General features: G+C 42.9%; 2 protein-coding genes and 1 long non-coding RNA gene across 8 annotated transcripts; 2 read left to right on the top strand and 1 right to left on the bottom strand.

Annotated features, from left to right (window-relative positions):
- The first annotated feature begins 115 nt into the window (after nucleotides 1-115).
- On the top strand, nucleotides 116-14,489 carry LOC134878664 (phosphoinositide 3-kinase regulatory subunit 5-like). 4 transcript variants are annotated; one of them, XM_063904844.1, is made up of 19 exons: nucleotides 116-259; nucleotides 3,398-3,524; nucleotides 4,181-4,310; nucleotides 6,486-6,586; nucleotides 6,666-6,734; nucleotides 7,558-7,696; nucleotides 7,804-7,870; nucleotides 8,574-8,754; nucleotides 8,925-9,090; nucleotides 9,186-9,254; nucleotides 9,354-10,096; nucleotides 11,113-11,235; nucleotides 11,715-11,822; nucleotides 12,252-12,345; nucleotides 12,518-12,594; nucleotides 12,684-12,777; nucleotides 12,864-12,940; nucleotides 13,207-13,325; nucleotides 13,472-14,489. In XM_063904844.1, the coding sequence occupies exons 3-19, from the start codon at nucleotides 4,193-4,195 to the stop codon at nucleotides 13,617-13,619; spliced, it is 2,493 nt and encodes an 830-aa protein (XP_063760914.1). In that variant the 5' UTR covers nucleotides 116-259; nucleotides 3,398-3,524; nucleotides 4,181-4,192; the 3' UTR covers nucleotides 13,620-14,489. The 4 variants fall into 4 exon arrangements, with proteins under 4 accessions (XP_063760914.1, XP_063760912.1, XP_063760915.1 ...); XM_063904842.1 differs by having other exon boundaries at nucleotides 4,178-4,310; XM_063904845.1 differs by lacking the exon at nucleotides 3,398-3,524 and having other exon boundaries at nucleotides 4,178-4,310.
- LOC134878665 (uncharacterized) lies at nucleotides 3,066-7,682 on the bottom strand. The gene is made up of 2 exons (XR_010167702.1): nucleotides 7,527-7,682; nucleotides 3,066-4,326 (listed from the first exon to the last, which is right to left on the bottom strand). It is a non-coding gene; the product is annotated as an uncharacterized LOC134878665 (long non-coding RNA).
- Nucleotides 14,490-14,596: 107 nt separating the features above from the next.
- pik3r6b (phosphoinositide-3-kinase, regulatory subunit 6b) lies at nucleotides 14,597-22,748 on the top strand. Of its 3 annotated transcripts, XM_063902908.1 has the most exons (20): nucleotides 14,597-14,636; nucleotides 14,885-14,953; nucleotides 15,080-15,172; nucleotides 15,694-15,797; nucleotides 15,921-15,989; nucleotides 16,097-16,232; nucleotides 16,573-16,642; nucleotides 16,726-16,909; nucleotides 17,037-17,184; nucleotides 17,264-17,356; nucleotides 17,448-17,811; nucleotides 18,842-18,938; nucleotides 19,023-19,142; nucleotides 20,028-20,138; nucleotides 20,225-20,333; nucleotides 20,417-20,490; nucleotides 20,584-20,674; nucleotides 20,756-20,808; nucleotides 21,786-21,886; nucleotides 21,966-22,748. In XM_063902908.1, exons 2-20 carry the CDS (start codon nucleotides 14,938-14,940, stop codon nucleotides 22,102-22,104), a joined length of 2,172 nt encoding a protein of 723 aa, XP_063758978.1. In that variant the 5' UTR covers nucleotides 14,597-14,636; nucleotides 14,885-14,937; the 3' UTR covers nucleotides 22,105-22,748. The 3 variants fall into 3 exon arrangements, with proteins under 3 accessions (XP_063758978.1, XP_063758980.1, XP_063758979.1); XM_063902910.1 differs by lacking the exons at nucleotides 21,786-21,886; nucleotides 21,966-22,748 and adding an exon at nucleotides 20,993-21,184; XM_063902909.1 differs by lacking the exon at nucleotides 14,597-14,636 and having other exon boundaries at nucleotides 14,654-14,953.
- The last annotated feature ends 175 nt before the right edge of the window (nucleotides 22,749-22,923 follow it).

The raw sequence follows: 22,923 nt of genomic DNA, 5'->3' as shown, positions 1-22,923 counted from the left end.
CTGACATTATGTCCTGTAAACTCCCCCTACTCCACATTATATTGTGTGATGTGAACCACCTCGACCTAAAGGCTCCTTCAGTTCCTGTTTTGCAGTACAGTCTCTGTAACGCTGCAGTCGGAGGATCTATTTTAGAATAGCTCTAACCCAGGAGGATGTGGCCACTGAATGGTTTCCCTCGGCTGCTGCTGCTGCTGCTGCTGCTGTGTCTGCGCTGCGGTTGATCTGGGATGATACTGGACACTGATGCTGTAGATTGGTAAGACTAATGTCTATTTTTCTTCATGTTTATCCCTTTTAGGCTTTAACACATTTCAGTGTGGGTTGTGCAAAGAAGTCATTGCATTTTTCCTTTAACATTTCAATAGTAGGAACAAACTTCTGTTGCATAACTTCCATTATTTCTAACTATGTGTTATTCAAGCTCGCTCTGCAGGTTTCCTGTTCCTCTTCTTCTAAAAGCAGCTGTTATCAGGGCATTCTGAATAAAAAAGCATAACGTTTGTCTGGAAAGTGTTTAATAGAGGATTGAGTCTCCTTGGTTTATATTTTTCCTCATTGAAAGATAAGATAAAGCATCATTTTGTAACGAGTAAACGGCAGCAGAAGTATCTCCATTATTCCCCCACTGTATGCATTCAGTTATCTTAATTTGTATAGACACCCCAGTAGAGATTAATGGTCTTGCATTGTGGCAGAAACAGGATAGTTTGCATGGCAGTGAGACAAAATAGCCGGACACACACAATGGAGCAACACCTGCTTCCTCAATAGACAATTAATCCAGTTGTCCTGCCTGCAGGAGCTGGATATGACAGGTAGCACATTATGAGCTGTATGTCTTAATACTGCATGTAGTCATTTCATGCTTTGCAGGAGCTTTAAACAGTTTTTACTATTATATAAATGTCTTTTAAAATAATCCCTGCTAGTGCATGTTTGTATTCCCTAGGCTTTAAGTGATTTAAAAACCAGGGTATTGAGTTGTTTTGAATACTACATTTTTGCAATTTCAGTTGCGTGAATACTGAAGTATTTCAAATAGCTAATTGTTCAAATAGGGGAAATTGCTTGCTCAAAGTAATGGACAAACATTTCCAACCGTTAGCTTAAAGTAATGGATAAGACAGTTCAAGGAGTTAGCTAAAAAATACTGAAGAGTGAGCGAAGATGAATAAGGTTAGTTTAAACACTTTGCTTGAAGTAATGGGAATAATTGCGATTAAAGAGTTAGCTAAAAGCTGTGGATACACTGTTCAAAGAGTGAGCTAAAAGCTGTGGATACACTGTTCAAAGAGTGAGCTAAAAGCTGTGGATAAACTGTTCAAAATGTTAGCTAAAAGCTGTGGATACACTGTTCAAAATGTGAGCTAAAAGCTGTGGATACACTGTTCAAAATGTTAGCTAAAAGCTGTGGATAAACTGTTCAAAATGTGAGCTAAAAGCTGTGGATACACTGTTCAAAGAGTGAGCTAAAAGCTGTGGATACACTGTTTAAGTAGTTAGCTAAAAGCTGTGGATACACTGTTCAAAGAGTGAGCTAAAAGCTGTGGATAAACTGTTCAAAGAGTGAGCTAAAAGCTGTGGATACACTGTTCAAAGAGTGAGCTAAAAGCTGTGGATAAGCTGTTTAAAGTGTGAGCTAAAAGCTGTGGATACACTGTTTAAGTAGTTAGCTAAAAGCTGTGGATACACTGTTCAAAGAGTGAGCTAAAAGCTGTGGATACACTGTTCAAAGAGTGAGCTAAAAGCTGTGGATACACTGTTCAAAGAGTGAGCTAAAAGCTGTGGATAAGCTGTTTAAAGTGTGAGCTAAAAGCTGTGGATACACTGTTTAAGTAGTTAGCTAAAAGCTGTGGATACACTGTTCAAAGAGTGAGCTAAAAGCTGTGGATAAGCTGTTCAAAGAGTGAGCTAAAAGCTGTGGATACACTGTTTAAGTAGTTAGCTAAAAGCTGTGGATACACTGTTCAAAGAGTGAGCTAAAAGCTGTGGATACACTGTTCAAAGAGTGAGCTAAAAGCTGTGGGTACACTGTTCAAAGAGTGAGCTAAAAGCTGTGGATACACTGTTTAAGTAGTTAGCTAAAAGCTGTGGATACACTGTTCAAAGAGTGAGTTAAAAGCTGTGGATACAGTGTTCAAAGAGTTAGCTAAAAGCTGTGGGTACACTGTTCAAAGAGTGAGCTAAAAGCTGTGGATACACTGTTTAAGTAGTTAGCTAAAAGCTGTGGATACACTGTTCAAAGAGTGAGTTAAAAGCTGTGGATACAGTGTTCAAAGAGTGAGCTAAAAGCTGTGGGTACACTGTTCAAAGAGTGAGCTAAAAGCTGTGGGTACACTGTTCAAAGAGTGAGCTAAAAGCTGTGGATACACTGTTTAAGTAGTTAGCTAAAAGCTGTGGATACACTGTTCAAAGAGTGAGCTAAAAGCTGTGGATACACTGTTCAAAGAGTGAGTTAAAAGCTGTGGATACAGTGTTCAAAGAGTTAGCTAAAAGCTGTGGATACACTGTTTAAAGAGTGAGCTAAAAGCTGTGGATACACTGTTCAAAGAGTGAGTTAAAAGCTGTGGATAAACTGTTCAAAGAGTGAGCTAAAAGCTGTGGATACACTGTTCAAAGAGTGAGCTAAAAGCTGTGGATACACTGTTCAAAGAGTGAGCTAAAAGCTGTGGATACACTGTTCAAAGAGTGAGCTAAAAGCTGTGGATACACTGTTCAAAGAGTGAGCTAAAAGCTGTGGATAAGCTGTTTAAAGTGTGAGCTAAAAGCTGTGGATACACTGTTCAAAGAGTGAGCTAAAAGCTGTGGATACACTGTTCAAAGAGTGAGCTAAAAGCTGTGGATACACTGTTCAAAGAGTGAGCTAAAAGCTGTGGATACACTGTTCAAAGAGTGAGCTAAAAGCTGTGGATACACTGTTCAAAGAGTGAGCTAAAAGCTGTGGATAAGCTGTTTAAAGAGTGAGCTAAAAGCTGTGGATACACTGTTCAAAGTGAGGTGAAATAGTTTGCTTATAGATTAAAAAGACTTGAAACTGTCAGGTACAATAAAAAGACAACAGGTAAGATTGTAAACTAAAAGCAATGGTTTTTAACAGTTGATGTAGTTAGCTAAAGAATAATGAATACACAGTTGAAATAGCTAGCTCAAGTAATGGATAGACAGTTGAACATCATATTCGATCAATCATTTAAGTCTCATCTTCTATCAATTGTAATTTAAAAGATGACAGTCACTGTTGATGGAGGTAGGCTACCAATGCACTATTGCTGTGCGTACACTCTTTACTGTTTAGTCCTTATTTTAAATAGTTGAGACCTGTGCAGTTTCTCTCATTGTCTTTACGTTGAATAAATGTTTCCCTGTTGGCCTTTTCCTGTTTTGACGAGCACAGGTGACCCCAGTCGTCTCATTGCACACATTATTCAGCCCCGGTCTCTGCGACCCAGCTGGGCTCAATCGTTGCTTCCATCGACATCCTGCAGGCAGAACAGGAGGAAAAGCTTCTTCCTTATTTAACGGTATGTCCTTTTTGCAGTCTTAATTAGACATTTCTATCCAAATTGGCATTGAAATAGTCTTTAATCAGCCCAGTGACAAAATTGGTCTATTTCATCGTGTGGTCGGTGTGGTTTTGCTCGCCTGTCATCAAATCCAGCCTAACCACAGGTGTCATATGATCTGTAGAGAGCGAATGTATTTTATGCACGACCTTAGATGTTCTTTAACTTATCTGAAAGTCTGTCGTTAAAGCCAAAAAATAGGAAGTGGTCCTTGTGCAAGGTTTATTTCCATCCTCGCTTTGAGTCATACGAAGTGTTGTGTCAGAGATTTTTAAGAATGAAGTGGAGAAGTAGAAGTTGTGACTGATGTTGCTCCCCCAGCTCATCTCCGGTTTGCAGCCACAGTCTGAGTCACTCAAAGCTCTGGGTAGGAAGTGGCATCGACTCTTTTTTTCAGCCCTCACATATCTCTTTGTTGCATCTCTGTCAGAGCGACTCAAACCTTCAACTCCGGACTGTGTTTGATTGTCTCCTGAGAGGAACAATAATGATCATAAAGGGCTGGAAACGGCGATAAACAGGAAGTTAATTTAGGTTTCCCGGAACACTATCAAAAGCTGTAATTGTTGTTTTTTTATTTTTGGGACTTCCTGTTGGATGTTCACACACAGCAGCCGCAGAAGAAGATGATGATGATGATGAAGATGGACTCAAGCTCTTGCACGGAAGATCGAATCGAGCATGTCCTCGAGCGCTGCCTCTGTGGTCTGGGCATCGACACTCTGGACAAACAACTCTGGAACGGTGAGACCAGTACCTGCTTTTAACGGGCACATAATGCAAAAACAATGCTGTAAATATAACGTACCACCGGAGAGAACCTCTAACGGGACTAACGCATAGCAGAGAGGAGAAATCTTATTTAGCTTCTTCTTCTAAACATTTATAAAGTAACTTGTCAAAAAAGAAGAATCAAGGCGTCAATTAAAGGAAATGAATTACCTGACACTTTGATAAGTCTTATTATTCTTTCTTTAAACCATTTCTTGAACTGGAACAGTTTTAAATCAAGTCATTTTGTTCCACAGTTTGATCCAAAACATCACAATTATTCAGTGTAGTTTATTAGTGTATGGTTTGTCCCTATTAATGACCTGTTACAGACAAAGTACATGGCTGATTTCCAGCTGTCGTCCCCCTGCCAGAGGATAATAGACACCCTAAAAGCACAATACATCACAAGGGAGGATTAAGAAGAGAGGAGGAAAGACAAGATGCTAGAGGAGGATCAGATAAAAGAGAACAGGCTCAATTTCTCCAACAATGTCTGTAAATCAACTAAAAGTTTGAGTTGTAATACTCCCCCTTCACTCTCACACAGGAGCTTAAAATCCAAAGTTAAAGTTTGTTAACATCCCTTGAATTGACCCTTTAAACCTGTCTTACAGAGACAAGAAAAAAAGGAACATGTTGCCCATCTTTCAAACACAAACAGGAATTGAAAATGGTGACACAGAATGATAAGTTACAGACAGTGGGGAGGAGGATCAGTGGTTAAAGAGGCCCTATTCTGCTTTCCTGGCTTTTCCCTGTAGTGTTTCCTATAGGTTTTAGTGCATGTAAAGGGTCTGCAAAGGCTAAAGTCCCTCTCTTCCATCAAAAGGGAGTTTCTCTCTTTTAAAGTAGAGACGCTACATACTGATATACACCTGAACATAAGCAGGAGAGGACTCTTTAAAGTAGAGACTCTACATACTGATATACACCTGAACATCAGCAGGAGAGGACTCTTTAAAGTAGAGACGCTACATACTGATATACACCTGAACATCAGCAGGAGAGGACTCTTTAAAGTAGAGACGCTACATACTGATATACACCTGAACATCAGCAGGAGAGGACTCTTTAAAGTCGAGACTCTACATACTGATATACACCTGAACATCAGCAGGAGAGGACTCTTTAAAGTAGAGACTCTACATACTGATATACACCTGAACATCAGCAGGAGAGGACTCTTTAAAGTAGAGACACTACATACTGATATACACCTGAACATCAGCAGGAGAGGACTCTTTAAAGTAGAGACTCTACATACTGATATACACCTGAACATCAGCAGGAGAGGACTCTTTAAAGTAGAGACTCTACATACTGATATACACCTGAACATCAGCAGGAGAGGACTCTTTAAAGTAGAGACTCTACATACTGATATACACCTGAACATCAGCAGGAGAGGACTCTTTAAAGTAGAGACTCTACATACTGATATACACCTGAACATCAACAGGAGAGGACTCTTTAAAGTAGAGACTCTACATACTGATATACACCTGAACATCAGCAGGAGAGGACTCTTTAAAGTAGAGACTCTACATACTGATATACACCTGAACATCAGCAGGAGAGGACTCTTTAAAGTAGAGACTCTACATACTGATATACACCTGAACATCAGCAGGAGAGGACTCTTTAAAGTCGAGACTCTACATACTGATATACACCTGAACATCAGCAGGAGAGGACTCTTTAAAGTAGAGACTCTACATACTGATATACACCTGAACATCAACAGGAGAGGACTCTTTAAAGTAGAGACTCTACATACTGATATACACCTGAACATCAGCAGGAGAGGACTCTTTAAAGTAGAGACTCTACATACTGATATACACCTGAACATCAGCAGGAGAGGACTCTTTAAAGTAGAGACTCTACATACTGATATACACCTGAACATCAGCAGGAGAGGACTCTTTAAAGTAGAGACACTACATACTGATATACACCTGAACATCAGCAGGAGAGGACTCTTTAAAAGTTTTATTTTGTAAGACTTACTAAAACAACTAAATCTATGCTTTTGGCCACATTAAGCAGCTTAATAATGTGAGTTATTTTTGTACAATTAAAGCGTTTTGCCATCAGAATGAAAGCTAAAAGGAGAAATATGTGTGTTTCTGTGTGTCTGTTCAGCCGGGCTGTGCATTAACCGCTGGTGTTTGGAGGAACTTGTGAAGCGACATCCACACAACTTCCTCATCCTTCTGCAGAAAATACTGAGGAAAACAAAGGAGGTGAACAGAGAGCTGAAAACATAATTTTCCAGAAACGTTTATGAGGAATAACTTATTTAAATTTTTCCATCTTTCACAGGTGCTGGAGGAGTGTCGGTATGAACTGGTGGTGCCGCTCACTCTCCTGTTCTCTTCAGCCCTGCTTAAGGTAAGAGGATTTTATTTTTAATCATGAGAAACAAGCACACATTTTTCCAATTTATAATAGTATTTAACCTGGATGTTGGAGCTATTCAATGATAAGCTAAAGGTGGCTAATGTTGGGCTATAAAGGAACTACAGCACAGTCACATGACTTCACGTCACCACCGCTAAGCTAAAGGCGGCTAATGTTGGGCTGTAAAGGAACTACAGCACGGTCACATGACTTCACGTCTCCACCGCTAAGCTAAAGGTGGCTAATGTTGGGCTATAAAGGAACTACAGCACGGTCACATGACTTCACGTCACCACCGCTAAGCTAAAGGCGGCTAATGTTGGGCTATAAAGGAACTACAGCACGGTCACATGACTTCACGTCACCACCGCTAAGCTAAAGGCGGCTAATGTTGGGCTGTAAAGGAACTACAGCACGGTCACATGACTTCACGTCTCCACCGCTAAGCTAAAGGAGGCTAATGTTGGACTATAAAGGAACTACAGCACGGTCACATGACTTCACGTCACCACCGCTAAGCTAAAGGCGGCTAATGTTGGACTATAAAGGAACTACAGCACGGTCACATGACTTCACGTCACCACCGCTAAGCTAAAGGCGGCTAATGTTGGGCTGTAAAGGAACTACAGCACGGTCACATGACTTCATGTCTCCACCGCTAAGCTAAAGGCAGCTAATGTTTGGTGTGATAACATGTATTCGTCTTATTAAGACACTTCAGTTCGTGTTAACCACAGACCTTATTTCAGACAAAACCAAAAACACATTCAGAAATCCACTGACCTCCAGACTGTGGGTCCTTGTCTCTCCTCAGAGTCCTCACGTGGCTGCAGACCCGGTTGTGCTGCAGGAAGCCTACCTGTTGTTCCACAGTTTCCTGACCTGGCCTGAGCCCTGCAGTTCCGCCAGCAAACGGCTGCTGAACGTCCTGCAGCAGGAGCTCAGAGCCCCAGGTAACTGTGAAAAAATAATAAAATGTTGAGGTATTTTTTATGTATCAGTGTGACCATAAGGGGGCGGTGTTTACCTTCCCAGTATACTGAATGGTCTTCTGTTTCAGGTATTTCATTTCAAAGACTGGTTCACTCAGAGCAGGGCATTTCCCCTGAGCACCACTCCAAAACCATGTAAGTCCATTCAGACATAAAGGATAACAATGATTATTTTTCTGTTTAATAATTGTTAGTTTTTACTTCTTTAGAATATCTAAAATATGATTTGTTATTATTAATAAAATGATAGCTGTTTTAATAGGCTGAACTTATTGTTATTACCAGGCAGAGGTGAGGTAGAGACACACACACACACACACTTATTGTAGTGTAGTGTGTGTGTGTGTGTGTGTGTGTGTGTGTGTGTGTGTGTGTGTGTGTGTGTGTGTGTGTGTGTGTGTGTGTGTGTGTGTGTGTCTCACCTCTGCCTGGTAGAGCTGCAGCAGAACAGGCTGGTCTGCATGTCGACAGTAATACAGCACCATGTCAGTCAGCAGGCTCTCTGTGCTGCTCGCTTCCTTACAGGCAGGCTGAACACAACACAGGAGTCATTTCAGACAATCTACACGACATTGGACCAAAGCACTCACTAATGTGCACTCTATCAAACAACTTGTGAAAAAGGATAAAAGACTTCCATAAAATGCTCCCAGATTTGTATTTATTTCCTCCAAAGAGAGGCGAGATAAAGCTATGAGACGATTAGCATGGAGGAGGGACTTATCAATTAAAGCTCTCTTATCTTTATTGGACAGGCATAGTTGGAATCACCTATTATATAAAAAAACCAAAGGGTTTAGAGGTCTTTTTATGCCGTCTGATGTGTGTGTGTCATCAGGACGGTGCTGTTAGTGGGTCCGGAGGAGGACGTCCTTCCAGAGGTCCGGTCCGTCTCAGAGCAGCTGAGCAGCGGCAGCCAGGACTCCTGCAGAGACGTCTCCATCCTCCTCATCCTGCACGCCTTCCAGGCCGCTCTGGGCTCCAAACAGAACCTGCAGACGCTCCGCTGCGCCCTGCAGGTGACCCACGTCCTCACTCCTAATCTGGCTTCAGGTCTTTCCAAGGTCCAGATTCACAAATAAAACCACTGGGACCGGACTTTGGAACGACCTGCCTGAGGAGATCTGGCATTGCATTCATGTGATTTTATTTCTTGCTCTTTGTTACACGCTTTCTAATGTTCCTGCAGACTAAGCGGCCTGAGGAGCTGGAGCATTTGATGCAGGCTGTGAATAATCTCATGGAGACGGCAGCGTCTACAGCAGATCTCAGCACAGCCAGGAACACTTTGACACACAGTATGGAGAGACTGGGAGAGAGCCTCACGTCTGCTGCTGACGGCTGCACAGATACTGGTAAGACACAGATGTGGTATTTAAAATAACTAACTGTAATACCTTTGGCTGTGTTAAATGTGAGGTGGAAATATCATCTTCTCGCCTCTCTTTAGGAGCTGTTGAGATGTTAATGCTGCCCTTCCCCAAATGTCACACATGCTCCTGGGAAAACGACAATTTTGGTAATCAGTTCAGTTCAAACGACTCTCAAATGACCAGTATTCTGTCTTTACCTGTCAAAAGCTGTCAAAACTTCTCAAACCTTCTCCCCATTCCTGCAGATTTCCTGAACAGCGTTCTCGACTCAGACGTAGACTCTGCTCGGGATTGTTTCCTGGAACCAGAAATAGATGAGGAGGATAGAAATGACACCAGTGTGGACGAGGAAGACGAGTCGGAGGGAAACAAAGAAGTGGACTTTCTGAACAATCGTATCTCCACCGCCTCCTCTTCCTCCAGGGACTCAGGCTACTCCCTCTCCACGCCTTCCGGATCCTCAGGGGTGGAGAGCGACTTCAGTGAGGACACGACACACAAAGACGCACAAGAAGGACAACCAAAGCTTCGAAGGAAACCCAAGAAGAAGTCCAGAAGCATCTTAGGCGTGGAGCGCTTCTCCTCGTTCTTCAAGACTACACGAAGCCCGGAGAGCTGCCGGCGAGTCCAGAGTATGGGCAACCGGGGGGATTTCACTCACAGAAATGGATCGACAATCCTCTCCATACATCCCGATCCTCTTTCCCCCAGGAAGCACATGTGCGTCCGCAGGAGGCCGATCCTGAGCTGCGACGAAGGCGCTGTGGAGGAAGTGCCGACGCTGGTCCGAGTGGTCATGTTCGGAGGAGATAAGGAGGCAGGGAGGCTGGCGAGGGCGTACAGCGACCTGCAGCAGAAGGAGAGTAAATGTCCTCGACTCACCAAGACGTGCAAACTGCAGTTTTACTTCGTTCCCACCCGAGGGCGGGCGACGGGAAACACCCCCACTGAAGCGCCGTCAGGAAGTTCACGAGCTGCTGCTTCAGGGGTGAGAACAGTCTTAGTAGTGTTAACCTTTTTTTTGGGGGGGGGGGGGTATTATTCAGAGTTAACCTTTTGAGTGAAACGGAGACGGTGAATAGCTTGTTCACTTCCAATTTTGAGGACTCATTCCTGCACCACTGTACTAGACTCCCTTCAAGCCCTGGGGAAGTGAGCCGGCCGGGCAAAGCAGAATTTCCTAGTGGCCAGACGGTGTTACTACAACTTCTTTGTCAGTCCATGACGTCATTTGGTCCCATGAGGGTTTTTCTCATTGACTTATACTGATATACACCTGCACATCAGCATGATAGGGCCCCTTGAATGCAAGTTTTATTGTGAACGACTTAATAACACAACTAAATCTACACTTTTGGCCACAAAGAAAAGTGGCGTAACCGTTTTTCTCCAAGCAGCTTAATAATGTGAGTTATTTTTGTGTATTTAAAGAGCGTTTTGACATCAGAATGAAAGCTAAAAGGAGAAATACATGTGTTTCTGTTTGTCTGTTCTGCCAGTATTACTGGAAAAACGTTGTTACTACACCTTCTTGTCAGTCCATGACGTCATTTGGTCCCATGAGGGTTTTTCCCATTGACTTATATTGGGAAAGAGAGAACTGGGAATCAGTGAATCACATTTGAAAAGCCCTTATTTAAATCACTAACTCCTAAAAGTCGTCAAATTAGCTCAAATCACAAGACATTTTTCTTCTTGATTCATTTGACTTAGACCGGATAAAGAATTGGAGGCGGGCCTTAACATGACAGACCACGGAATGTCCGAATCGACCAATCAGAATCAAGTAATCAACTAAGCTAATAACACACATTACCCCTGGTGTGGTTTAAACCTTACTGTGTGTACTTGGAAGAACACTTCCTAGCCTCCTCAGCTGTGGTCTGCTAATGGCAAATAACAGACTGCAGGAAGTCAAGAATCAACCAATCAGAATGAAGGAAGTTTGTTTTCACCAACAGGAAACCATCGTTAAATTTGATTCCTTGTGTTGAATTCTTCCAGGAGTGTAACGGCGGTGTGATGGAGGACTCCACTGATATCGCCCACATGTTGGGTCTGATGGACCCGTGGTACGAGAGGAACGTCCTCAGTCTGCTCAGCCTGTCCTCTGAAGTCCTCTGTCAGGTGCCGCCATCTTTCTCTCATCCACTCACCACATAAGTCAAGATAACAGTTTGTGTAACGGTGTTTATTTTGGCATCTCATTCCTTCAGCGACAACAAGAGGCACCTTTATGATTTTCTAAATTTAGAAGGTGCTAACGTAAACCACTTCAAAGGATTCTGGGTAAATTAGGGAGAATTTCTGTCAGTCAGACGGCATAAAAAGACCTCTAAACCCTTTGGTTTTTTTATATAATAGGTGATTCCAACTATGCCTGTCCAATAAAGATAAGAGAGCTTTAATTGATAAGTCCCTCCTCCATGCTAATCGTCTCATAGCTTTATCTCGCCTCTCTTTGGAGGAAATAAATACAAATCTGGGAGCATTTTATGGAAGTCTTTTATCCTTTTTCACAAGTTGTTTGATAGAGTGCACATAGAGTAAGTGCTTTGGTCCAATGTCCTGTAGATTGTCTGAAATGACTCCTGTGTTGTGTTCAGCCTGCCTGTAAGGAAGCGAGCAGCACAGAGAGCCTGCTGACTGACATGGTGCTGTATTACTGTCGACATGCAGACCAGCCTGTTCTGCTGCAGCTCTACCAGGCAGAGGTGAGACACACACACACACACACACACACACACACACACACACACACACGTCTGAATACCTGAACCCTTTTTTGCTTCAGACTAATGGACTGATGCTTGTCATGAATGACTATTTCTTTGTAGAAGAAGTGTGTTATTAGTTGAGGAATAGGCTATGAAGTGGTGCAGGAATGAGTCATAACCCCCAGAAATGACTCGTCTGGAAGTCAATGTTTTTTTGAAAGTGTTTTGATTGTTAGCCTGAAATAAGGTCTGTGGGGAAGTGAGGTCAAGTGACCGTGCTGTAGTTCCTTTATAGCCCAACATTAGCCTCCTTTAGCTTAGCAGTGGAGAGTTGAAGTCATGTGACCGTGCTGTTTCAGAAAGATATCCAATGCTCATGCTAGTGCTAATGGAGTTGCTAATAATAAAGTTTCCTCCCCCACACAGCTGACCCTGGCTGGAGGAGAGAGGAGGAGGGAGGTGTTCCTCCACTCTCTGGAGCTCGGACACTCTGCAGGAATCAGAGCGGTAAAGGCCATGGGTGAGTCACACTAAGACTGACGCACCCTGACAACCACAACCGCATGTAGACACACACACACACACACACACACACACACACACACACACACACACACACACACACACACACACACACACACACACACACACACACACACAAATAAACACTCGTCTAATGTGTGTTTCTGTAGGGGCTGCCAGCAAGAGGTTTGGAATAGATAAAGAGCGTGAGGCCGTCCCTTTGGATCTGCGAGTTGGCTACAACAAGGTAATCACCTGTTTTGACACACATAGATTTCCTCTCAACACAAACAATAACACACTCTAAGGTATTTCTACATCTGCACCTGTGTACAGGTGGCTGTCAGCGGGAGGAGTCAGTGGACGCAGACAGAGAAGCTTTGCACGTCGATAAACCTTTTCAAAGCCTGCAGGAAACCTGAGCAGCTCGGTGTGTATAACTGAGACATTCTGGTCTTTTTATAGGATTTATATATATTTTTTTGTGTTTAAGCAAATCAAATCTCTTCTGTCCAGATACAAGAATAGAGAGTCTGCAGCTGACGATGACAGAAGTCCTGAAGAGCTCCAAGTCGAAAAAGGGCTACAACCAGGTGTTTAAACCAAATCTCATGGAGTGGTGCAGGAATGAGTCCCGTGCTGTAGTTCCTTTATAGCCCAACGTTAGCCTCCTTTAGCTTAGCGGTGGTGACCTGAAGTCATGTGACCCTGCTGTAGTTGCTTTATAGCCCAACATTAGCCTCCTTTAGCTTAGCGGTGGTGACCTGAAGTCATGTGACCGTGCTGTAGTTCCTTTATAGCCTAGTGTAGTGGTGGTGTTAATACATAAATATGACACTTCTATTTCCTCCACTTGCAGCATATCTGTGTCTCAGAGGTGAAGGTGGATAAGGTGCAGGTGAACGGAGGAGAAAATGGAACGACTTTCGCTGTGTGTCTGGATCAGGATGAGAAGAAGTTCTTCCAAAGTGTCACCAGGTACATTATAAACTTTACACAAGAATAAGCACCACTACAATTTGAAGTGATGATGTGTTTTAGTTCAAACAGACATTAATGCTGAATGGCACAGCCTGATGTTCTGGACCTGTGCATGCATTAATCAGTATCTTCTGTACCTGCAGGTGTGAGGTGTCCCTGTGCTCTAAATCAGGAAGTGGTTCAGACTGGAGATCCTATAAACTGTCACCGGGTCAGGTTCAGCCTCTGCATCCATCCTACTGCTCCCTGCTCTGCCTCCCCCTCACCTCCTTCTCTGGCTCCCCTCCCTGAAAACATTTCATCTGAGACAACGGACCGGGGATGGTTAAAACTGAAGCACTGCTGGAATCAGAATAAAGAGACTGTGTAGATCAAAGACATAAAAGTGATGCAGGGATGAGGTATTTTTGCAGGATGATCTGAAAGTTAGCATCTCCCTGGTCCCCTCTACAAAACGTCAATGGGATTTTTCCATTGGATTTGGGATGTTGGCTAATGTTGGGCTATAAAGGAACTACAGCACGGTCACATGACTTCACGTCACCACCGCTAAGCTAAAGGCGGCTCATGTTGGGCGTGATGACGTTTAATCGTCTCATTTAGACAGTTGTTAGCAACTGCCTTTTTAAAATCCGACAGTGGGGTATTTGCTTGTGTTAACCAAAGACCTTATTTTTCACCAACAACCAAAAACACTTTCAGAAAACCATTGACTTCCAGACCAGGGGACAGGAAGTGCAAAAATACTGACTAATTTCTTGGTCTTAGGATTCATTCCTGCACCACTTTAAGAAGTAGCACTGTATAAATACATGTATTAAAGCACTCGCATTTCAGGTTTATCCTGTAGCTGATGTACAGGTGTGTATCAACTTGATGAAAAGGATGCATGTTGGACGGTTTCCAGGAAAGTTTTCCAGCCTTCTACATGTTTTTTCCATCTGGTTTTATTCCGGTGGTGGCTTGAAGTTTGAAAAAAAAGAAGATGAATGTCAATGCTCTGCTGTCAGGAGCATAACACTGATTACTTGATTACCACTGTGTACTTCCTGTTGAGTAGAAATGTGAAGAAAGAGTTCTAAAATAAGCTATTTATTTTTTGCAGTGATTTTATCGTGTTTTTATGTCCCCAACCTTCAAAAATAAAATCCTTTTTAAGTCTGTTGTTTTTGCTCTTACAGTTTAGACAGGGACTGCCCTCCTCTGAACTTCCTCCTGTGAGTCAGTCTCAGTTGAAATAATAATCACTACCTGGCTTTATTACATCATTTCCAGCACAGGTACCAGAAGAGGAAGAAAGCTACAATGGTAAGCTCTGGATAACAACAGGCAGTTTAATGTGGGTTATTTAGCTTGTCTTTGTTCTGATTGGTTGCTCAAAGTTACATTACTTCAAGTGTTTTTATCATCCATGTGTGATAAGCTCATTTTCTGTTGTCTTGTGCAGATCACTTACAGTTTTGACAGTCATTTAGCTGCAGACGGACAGTTATTGTTTAGTTTTTAGGGACAAATGCAGTCAAACTATTAGCGTGAACAGCACAGTTTCCTTTCAGTTTTCCTCTTCTGCTCCATTTGGGACGACATGAGAGTCTGAAGAGCAGAAAACATGGTGGATTCTCCCAGTGAGTGCTTCTATTTCCTCCTAAAACAAATCAGACTTGTTCAGCTGGTTAAAACTCGCAGTAGGAGAATGTGAACTTGACTTTGGAGGCTTTCATAACAATAACGTCTTGATTGTTTTTTTTAAGCTGATGTCCGTCACTCCTCTTTGGAGTCCGGCCTGTACAACAACATCCAGGCTCTCCTCAAAGAGACAGGCTGCCAAAATGCTTCACAGAAAGGTAGAAATAAAGGGCCCTTTAAAGGATTCATAAGCCTATTTAACAGCTACTTATTAAAATACACTATACTTATGTTTTATATTCTGTTGAGTTATGAATCCCAGCTGTTTTAAACAGATTTCAAACCCTGAAAAAATGTGTATGACGTTAAATGAATGTAGCTTTGTGGTCGCCTGATATGGTATCTTTGCGAATATGTTTTCTGGTTGTCTTCCAAAAGCTAACATAAATTGACTTGTAGTCAGACAGAAAACAAGAGGAAACAACGAGCCTGGCAAAGCGTGATTGTTACAAACCAAAGCCTGTGTGATTATTCCATGGATTTGGTCACTCCTGGACAAAGCGTTGTGAGCTGTTATCAGTCTTTATGCTAAGCTAAACTAAGCTCCTTAACTAATCCCTTCATCTCTCCCTCAATAAGTGAAGCAAATACGTTGATTCCCCAGCAAATTATTCAGCAAACGTACGTTGAAATGTGCACAGTCCAATGCATGCCAACCTACAGTCAGTGTTCTCTGCAGGAATGCTGCGATGGAGCCTCCAGAGGAAGCTGGATGCCGATCCATCCTGCAGCGTTTCATTGACCAGGCTGCTGGTCAAAGAGCTGGAAAAGAGGCAGGAGATGGTAAACACTTCCAACATGCCTTCAGATATCAATGTAGATTTACAGAAGGCTGGTGTGTTTCTGTCTTTGTAGAGGAAGTAGTTGTTTGCCTGCAACTGTGATCTTTGTTTTGATGTCTGTTAGATCCAAAAAACACAAACCTACACGCATGTCATCCCAGTGCTGCACACGCTCTACTATGGGGCTATTAAGGTAAGACACAACTCTAACTACCTTCAAAAAGGAGGTTATGTTTCCGTTTGAAGGAAGAACTCATTACATTAGGGAAATAATCTGATATTTGATACTTGTCTTTCCAGTCAGGTGACATGATTCCTGCCAGTGTTTTCCAGACAGTGTACGACCGTTTGATGCAGTTGCTGATTTTACCGTCGCCATACTCCACCGTGGCCAGTTGCACTATGAGGAGCATCAAAATGGAAATGAACACACCAGGTATCAAGCTTCAGCAGACACAAAAGAGAGGTGCAGGGGTTTCACTACAACACCGCTAAGCTAAAGGCAGCTAATGTTGGGCTATAAAGGAACTACAGCACGGTCACATGACTCCACATTCTTGCACCAATCGAGAACAAAATGTAGAAGTCTCTTCAGCACTGACCTTTCTTCAGACGTCTAACCAAAAACACATTCAAAAAACCATTGATATTGAGACAGGGGAACTTGAGGGCCAAAATGCCAACTCATTACCGGGTTTAACACTCATTCCTGCACCACTATAGAGTATTATGGTGTAAAAGGAGTTTTCTTGACAGTCTAATCCTTCCTTTAACAGGCTCCTTATACCTAAGGAGAGTCATTGCAGAGCAGAACTTGAGGAAGGAGCATCCCGCCTTGCAGGAAAAGTGAGTATTGAATGACAATCAACTTGTTTTAAAGAGGCGCAAAATGTAACACTACATGCACTTCTACTACTGATTCCCTCCAGGGTGTTTGTCCTCGCTGACCCGGCAGTGTTTTCTGCTCCCCTGGAGGCAGCAGTAAGAGCACATTTGGAGGCGTCCAACTTCCTCAGGGACGCACCAACCCTGGAGAGAAATGTGCTGCAACGTGTGCTGCAAACGGGACTGGGAACGAACTGCCAAAGCTCCCGACTGGCTCAGGCTCTGGAGGTAAGAGAGAGGGTATGAAGTTGTTTGGGCAAAGGAAGTCAGTCAGACAATTGGTGATTTGATTAACTTCCTTTGGCCAGATTTGGAACGAATGAATGATTTCTTGTTTTTAAATCCTGTGTTTCAGGCTTTAGGGGAACCCATGGTAGAGAAACATTTCCAGGAAGTGGTTCTCGCCGTGGAGAACAGTTTGAAGCAAGGTGCAGAGGGTCGTGCAAGCTATCTGAACAAACTACAACACATCTACAGAGACATCTTGACCGCCTCTAAAGAAGGTGTGTGTTCTGCACAGTTGGAGCTGTTCATTAAGATTGTGACAGGGTGACCTCGTTACCTTTACCCTTGTGTTTTCAGACGGACCCGGGCTAGATCCAGGTTCTGTGTGCAGCACTGCCATGCCCTTCCCAGAGATCAACTTCCTCTTGTGGAGAGAAGACGAGGATCTTTGTGAGTCAATCAGAGAAACTACTCTATATTTCTTTCCGAAAATATCCACTTGATGCAATAAAAATATACACTTAATGAATCTGTCCCAAAGGGAATCTGCTGGCAAAAATCGCCAGGAGTTCATGCTCTAACTCCACCAGTGTTGAAGAAGAGAACGACAAATGGGAATCAGTCCAGTCTCGAGACAGTGGCATAGGGAAAGATCTTAAGGACAGTTATTGTGACGACACAGCGAAACCTCCGGTCAGAAATCGTGGGTCAGCAATCGCCCGGAGAAACGCATATAGGACCTTGAAGTCAGCAGACAAACTGAGTCTAGTGAGGGAGAAGATGGACGCATTTCCTGGAAGTTCTCCTGTCCTCGGTGAAGACAGGACGCGTCACACAGCGAGGGTCGTGGTACTGGGAGACAATCGTGTGCTGGGGAGACTTTCCGGAGTCTATCAATCGATCCGGTGAGTTTCAGCCTCCAGAAAGTGTATCATCACGTGTGTTTCTAATCTCCAAACCCATCGACTATTGGTCTAACGAGCAATACCACCCGTGGATATCTGGGCCAAGACTTTCTCTTCTGTGTTAATTGCTTAAGGTCCAATTAGCAACTTAAGGCGTGAGAGTTGAGGTGGAGTTGAAAGTCTACATAAAAGATTGGATTGTTTCACAAGTAGTCATTTTTCACGCTGATTTAGGCTAATCGAAAGCGATCCTTTTTTAGAAATGCAACACTTCATTCAGGAATAATTGGGAAGAAAAACTGGTCCAATGCTTTTGAGGAGCCACTGAGGAAAACCTGACCTTTTGTAGGAAGTTTTTTTTTTTTTTTGTCCAGCAGTGGCTCAGTCAGTAGGGGCTTGGACTAGGAATCGTAGGGTCGCCGGTTCAAGTCCCCGAACAGACTTGAAATATGGAAAGTGGACTGCTACTTGGAGAGGTCCCAGTTCACCTCCTAGGCCCTGCTGTGGTGTCCTTGAGCAAGGCACCGGACACCTCCAATCCCCCCTCCCCATTGCTCCCCGGGCGCTGCACGATAGCTGCCCACTGCTCCTAGTACTAGGATGGGTTAAATGCAGAGGACACATTTCACTGTGTGTGCTCTGCTGTGTGCATGTGTGTGACTAATAAAGAGGGTTTCATCCTCTCATTCTATTCTAAGTAATTTCTCCAGTAAGGACATGCATTAGCCATTTAGCCAATGTTTGTCCTCTAGTCAGTAGGTTTTTGAAAGCTATCACATCACTTTTGGATTGAAGGATGGAGGGTGAATGGGGAAATACTCAAAAAAAATGCAGTCAGAGCATTGAGTTCAACTTAGGCCCCAATTAGTTACGAAATAATAACAAAAATGTCTTCCCCAATAGTTATGTAGAGAGGGGGAAATCTATGCTAAATAGGCTCCAAACACAATTGGCTGAAACTATTCAAACTAAAAACAGAAACCAATGGCAAAATCTTGGTATGCATACATTGTGTCCGTGCACTCAACAGAGAAAGAGAGTCAAAATATCTCATTCTGACCAACAAACTGAACATACGGCTGTACTACATCCCAGTCACTGATGGGGATCCTTCGATCAGCCAACCCGTGAGTTTCACTCAAACAGATACTGACTGACTGCTGTGAATGAAGTACAGTACATGTCCCTACAATGTCTGTTATTTCTCAAAGGGAGGCTCATGTCAGGATGGAGGCGGATTGTCTCTCGCCTCCTTATTGGGAGAAGTGGATCCGTGGTACAACAGCAACATCAACAGTCTGGGAGCTGCAATCTCCAAGCTGACTGGAAAGGTGAGCATAGATTAGACAAGACATCCATGATAGCAGCTCTTAGTATACGATCACATGACTTCACGTCACCACTGCTAAGCTAAAGGCGGCTAATGTTGGGCTATAAAGGAACTACAGCACGGTCACATGACTTCACGTCTCCACCGCTAAGCTAAAGGCGGCTAATGTTGGGCTATAAAGGAACTACAGCACGGTCACATGACTTCACGTCACCACCGCTAAGCTAAAGGAGGCTAATGTTGGGCTATAAAGGAACTACAGCACGGTCACATCACATCACATCACCACCGCTAAGCTAAAGGAGGCTAATGTTGGGCTATAAAGGAACTACAGCACGGTCACATGACTTCACGTCACCACCGCTAAGCTAAAGGTGGCTAATGTTGGGCTATAAAGGAACTACAGCACGGTCACATGACTTCACGTCTCCACCGCTAAGCCAAAGGTGGCTAATTTTCGGCATGATTAGTGTCATTAGAAACCACAGTTTTTTTAATTCACCCGTGGGATATTTACTGACATGGTTTTGGCTTAGAACAAAACCTGAAAACCTCTTAAACCTGTATCACCCACTACATTTCTTCAGGCATCTTACGAGACAAGCATCCAAAAAAAGACTTTGTGATGACGAAACCTGGAAGTAAAATGCTAACTCATATTCAGGTTTTTTATTCATTCTTGCACAACTCTATTTAGTCAGAGCAGTGCTTTGAGCTAATGCTAATGTAATGAAAATGCTAATATGCTAATGAGAAGAGGGTATAATATCTACCAAATAGTTTAATGTTTAAGGATGCTAACATTTGGTAATCAGCACTAGCATTTGCATCCACAGAGCCATGCTAATATCGTAGCTAAAGTCTCTTTAATGTTTCTCTACTTCAGAAAGCTAAACATAGCGAGTCACCGGCGCCAAACCTCTATCTACTGGACACCCTGTGTTACTACCTTCGCTGTGGGACGCAGCCAGTTAACCTGCCACTCTATTCAGTTAAGGTATAGTGCATAATGTTCAAATTTGCATGCATGGAAATGTCAAAGGCAGAGGGATGTTGGGTTCACATGCACTTCCTGCTGTTTAGATAACCCGCTCCAGCTCTGACAGGCGTCCTGCAGTGGAGGATGTGTTTGTGTCCCATCTGGAGGCCGACATCCCAGAGTTCAGACACCTCAAAGACAAACTGTTTTCAAGTACGCTCCTGCCTCTCTTTCTATGTGTAACTATGACTGTGCTAAAATCATAGTTACTTATAGTGACGTGTTGTGTTTGACAGAGGAGATGTCCGTATGGCAGAGGAAGCAAAATACGAAAGTCTTAGGGTCATTCATCTCCGTCAGTTACACAAAGGTACCGTCCTTATTATTAATAGTCATATTAATATCTTCTTTTGAGTATTAGCATCACCAGCAGTACATTGGCTAACTATTGTATCCTCATCAGATCTCTCTAAGCAAAAGAGAGGTTGTAGATGGAGAGGCGGCCATGACATGTGGCGTGGTGGTGACATCAGAGCTGGCAGCTTTAACAACAGGTTTACCTTTGTCTATTTATATTTAGTCTACAGGTTTAAATCAATGCAAGAAAACTAAAATCCTTATCCCTCTGTGTTCAGGTGTAAATCACCTTGCTGTCAGGTTCTACAGTGTGAACCCGGAATACAACTCAGTAAGTATTTCATTCTGTCATTTAAAGTAATATTTATGTAGGTATAGAGTGGCGTGCAGTGATGAAGAGGGCAGCATCTCCTTGGTTCCCTAGACAAAAGCCAATGGGTTTTCTCCATTGGCTTTTGGATGACTGCAGAAAATAATCTCTGTGTCAAACAAACGTTTATGATACTGACCCGCAGGATAATCTCCACGTTTTAACATCACTTTTTCTGAAGTAAGAAGCTAATGTTGGGCTATAAAGGAACTACAGCACGGTCACATGACTTCACGTCTCCACCGCTAAGCTAAAGGTGGCTAATGTTGGGCTATAGAGGAACTACAGCACGGTCACATGACTTCACGTCACCACCGCTAAGCTAAAGGTGGCTAACGTTGGGCTATAAAGGAACTACAGCACGGTCACATGACCTCACGTCACCACCGCTAAGCTAAAGGTGGCTAATGTTGGGCTATAAAGGAACTACAGCACGGTCACATGACTTCACGTCACCACCGCTAAGCTAAAGGTGGCTAATGTTGGGCTATAGAGGAACTACAGTATGGTCACATGACTTCACGTCACCACCGCTAAGCTAAAGGTGGCTAACGTTGGGCTATAAAGGAACTACAGCACGGTCACATGACCTCACGTCACCACCGCTAAGCTAAAGGTGGCTAATGTTGGGCTATAAAGGAACTACAGCACGGTCACATGACTTCACGTCACCACCGCTAAGCTAAAGGTGGCTAACGTTGGGCTATAAAGGAACTACAGCACGGTCACATGACTTCACGTCACCACCGCTAAGCTAAAGGTGGCTAACGTTGGGCTATAAAGGAACTACAGCACGGTCACATGACTTCACGTCACCACCGCTAAGCTAAAGGTGGCTAACGTTGGGCTATAAAGGAACTACAGCACGGTCACATGACTTCACGTCTCCACCGCTAAGCTAAAGGAGGCCATCTTAACCTTTGCTGTTTTCATTATAGACGATCAAAACCAGGACCATCAGCATCCGGACGCTGGAGCATCGAACGCTCTCTGTGTGTTTGGACAGGGATTCCCGCAGGACGTACACTAACGTTCAAAGGTCATTCACGACACTGCACATTTTCTCTTCTCCATAAGCAGGTTGAAAGTGATATAAATGTCATTGTATTCCTTTACAGGGTAGAGATTACTCCCTGCTTGGACCCGGGATGCAACATCGGGTCCCGAGGCAGTATGAATAACTTGATCGACTTTAGCAAATATCTGGACAAATCCCTGTCGCTGCCCATCCAAACGTTCACTGGTGTTTCCCTCTGAGCAATGGAGCTGAAAAAACGCTGCAGATAAAGCTCTTGTTGCACAAATTAGTGAGTTCAAAAGTGCATCGACTTTGTATCCTAATTGTAAATGCTAAAAGGGGAGCTTAAAATAAAGTAGTACCAACATTTATTCTTCTCTATTTGACAAAATGCCTTTGTTATCTTAATCCCCTAAAACACATTTTTCTTATGGCCGTTATTCATAAAATGAGGATTTTGCTCAACAGTTGCTTTCAAAGCAGCCTGACGGATATTTCTGTTTCCTTTATTCCAGATAATGTTGTGGCATTTACATCCATATATGAAGTAACTGGGACTTACTATGCATTCATTGAAGTGTGGACAAATCAACTCAACAGTGATTTGATTATTTGTTAATGAGAAAAGATTAATAATAAATCCTTCATTACATCTCTAACCAACTTCATCTACTTGAGTATTGTTTAAGGTATAATTTGAGCGTACTTTAACAAAATATTTCCGTTGATACCGGTGACAGAGTTGTAAGAGAGTCATTTCTTGTGGGTATAACTACTTTTAATTCAGGATCTGAATACCTGTAGTAATTAAATAGTTGTGGTTATCCTGGAGGTCAAAACACATGTCATGGAGTCAAATAATGTAAATAAACTTTTAAATGAACCTGTTTCTTTTGAGTTATTGTCTTTTTAAGCAATGGGTTATCCGAACATGCTCTCTTCCTTTTTAATAATATTGTTTGTTTTTTATTTATTTTGTTTGAAAAATATGTCTGTTATCATCTTTTTCTCATTTTATTGACATTTGTTAATTCCAATAACTATTTTTTCAACTTGAA

This window comes from Eleginops maclovinus, chromosome 16, assembly GCF_036324505.1.
Source record: "Eleginops maclovinus isolate JMC-PN-2008 ecotype Puerto Natales chromosome 16, JC_Emac_rtc_rv5, whole genome shotgun sequence".
Lineage (NCBI taxonomy): Eukaryota > Metazoa > Chordata > Actinopteri > Perciformes > Eleginopidae > Eleginops > Eleginops maclovinus.
The sequence above is the reverse complement of the archived record's forward strand: the minus strand, read 5'-3'. Positions and strand labels throughout refer to the sequence as shown.

Coding starts and splice junctions, on each gene's coding strand:
- LOC134878664 (XM_063904845.1), top strand. CDS start 4,193: ATGATGATGATGATGAAGATGGACTCAAGCTCTTGCACGGAAGATCGA. Junction 6,735..7,557: donor TCTCTTCAGCCCTGCTTAAG/GTAAGAGGATTT, acceptor GTCTCTCCTCAG/AGTCCTCACGTGGCTGCAGA. Junction 12,595..12,683: donor TGCGAGTTGGCTACAACAAG/GTAATCACCTGT, acceptor ACCTGTGTACAG/GTGGCTGTCAGCGGGAGGAG.
- pik3r6b (XM_063902908.1), top strand. Junction 15,173..15,693: donor CCAAAATGCTTCACAGAAAG/GTAGAAATAAAG, acceptor TGTTCTCTGCAG/GAATGCTGCGATGGAGCCTC. Junction 17,357..17,447: donor GAGAGAAGACGAGGATCTTT/GTGAGTCAATCA, acceptor TCTGTCCCAAAG/GGAATCTGCTGGCAAAAATC.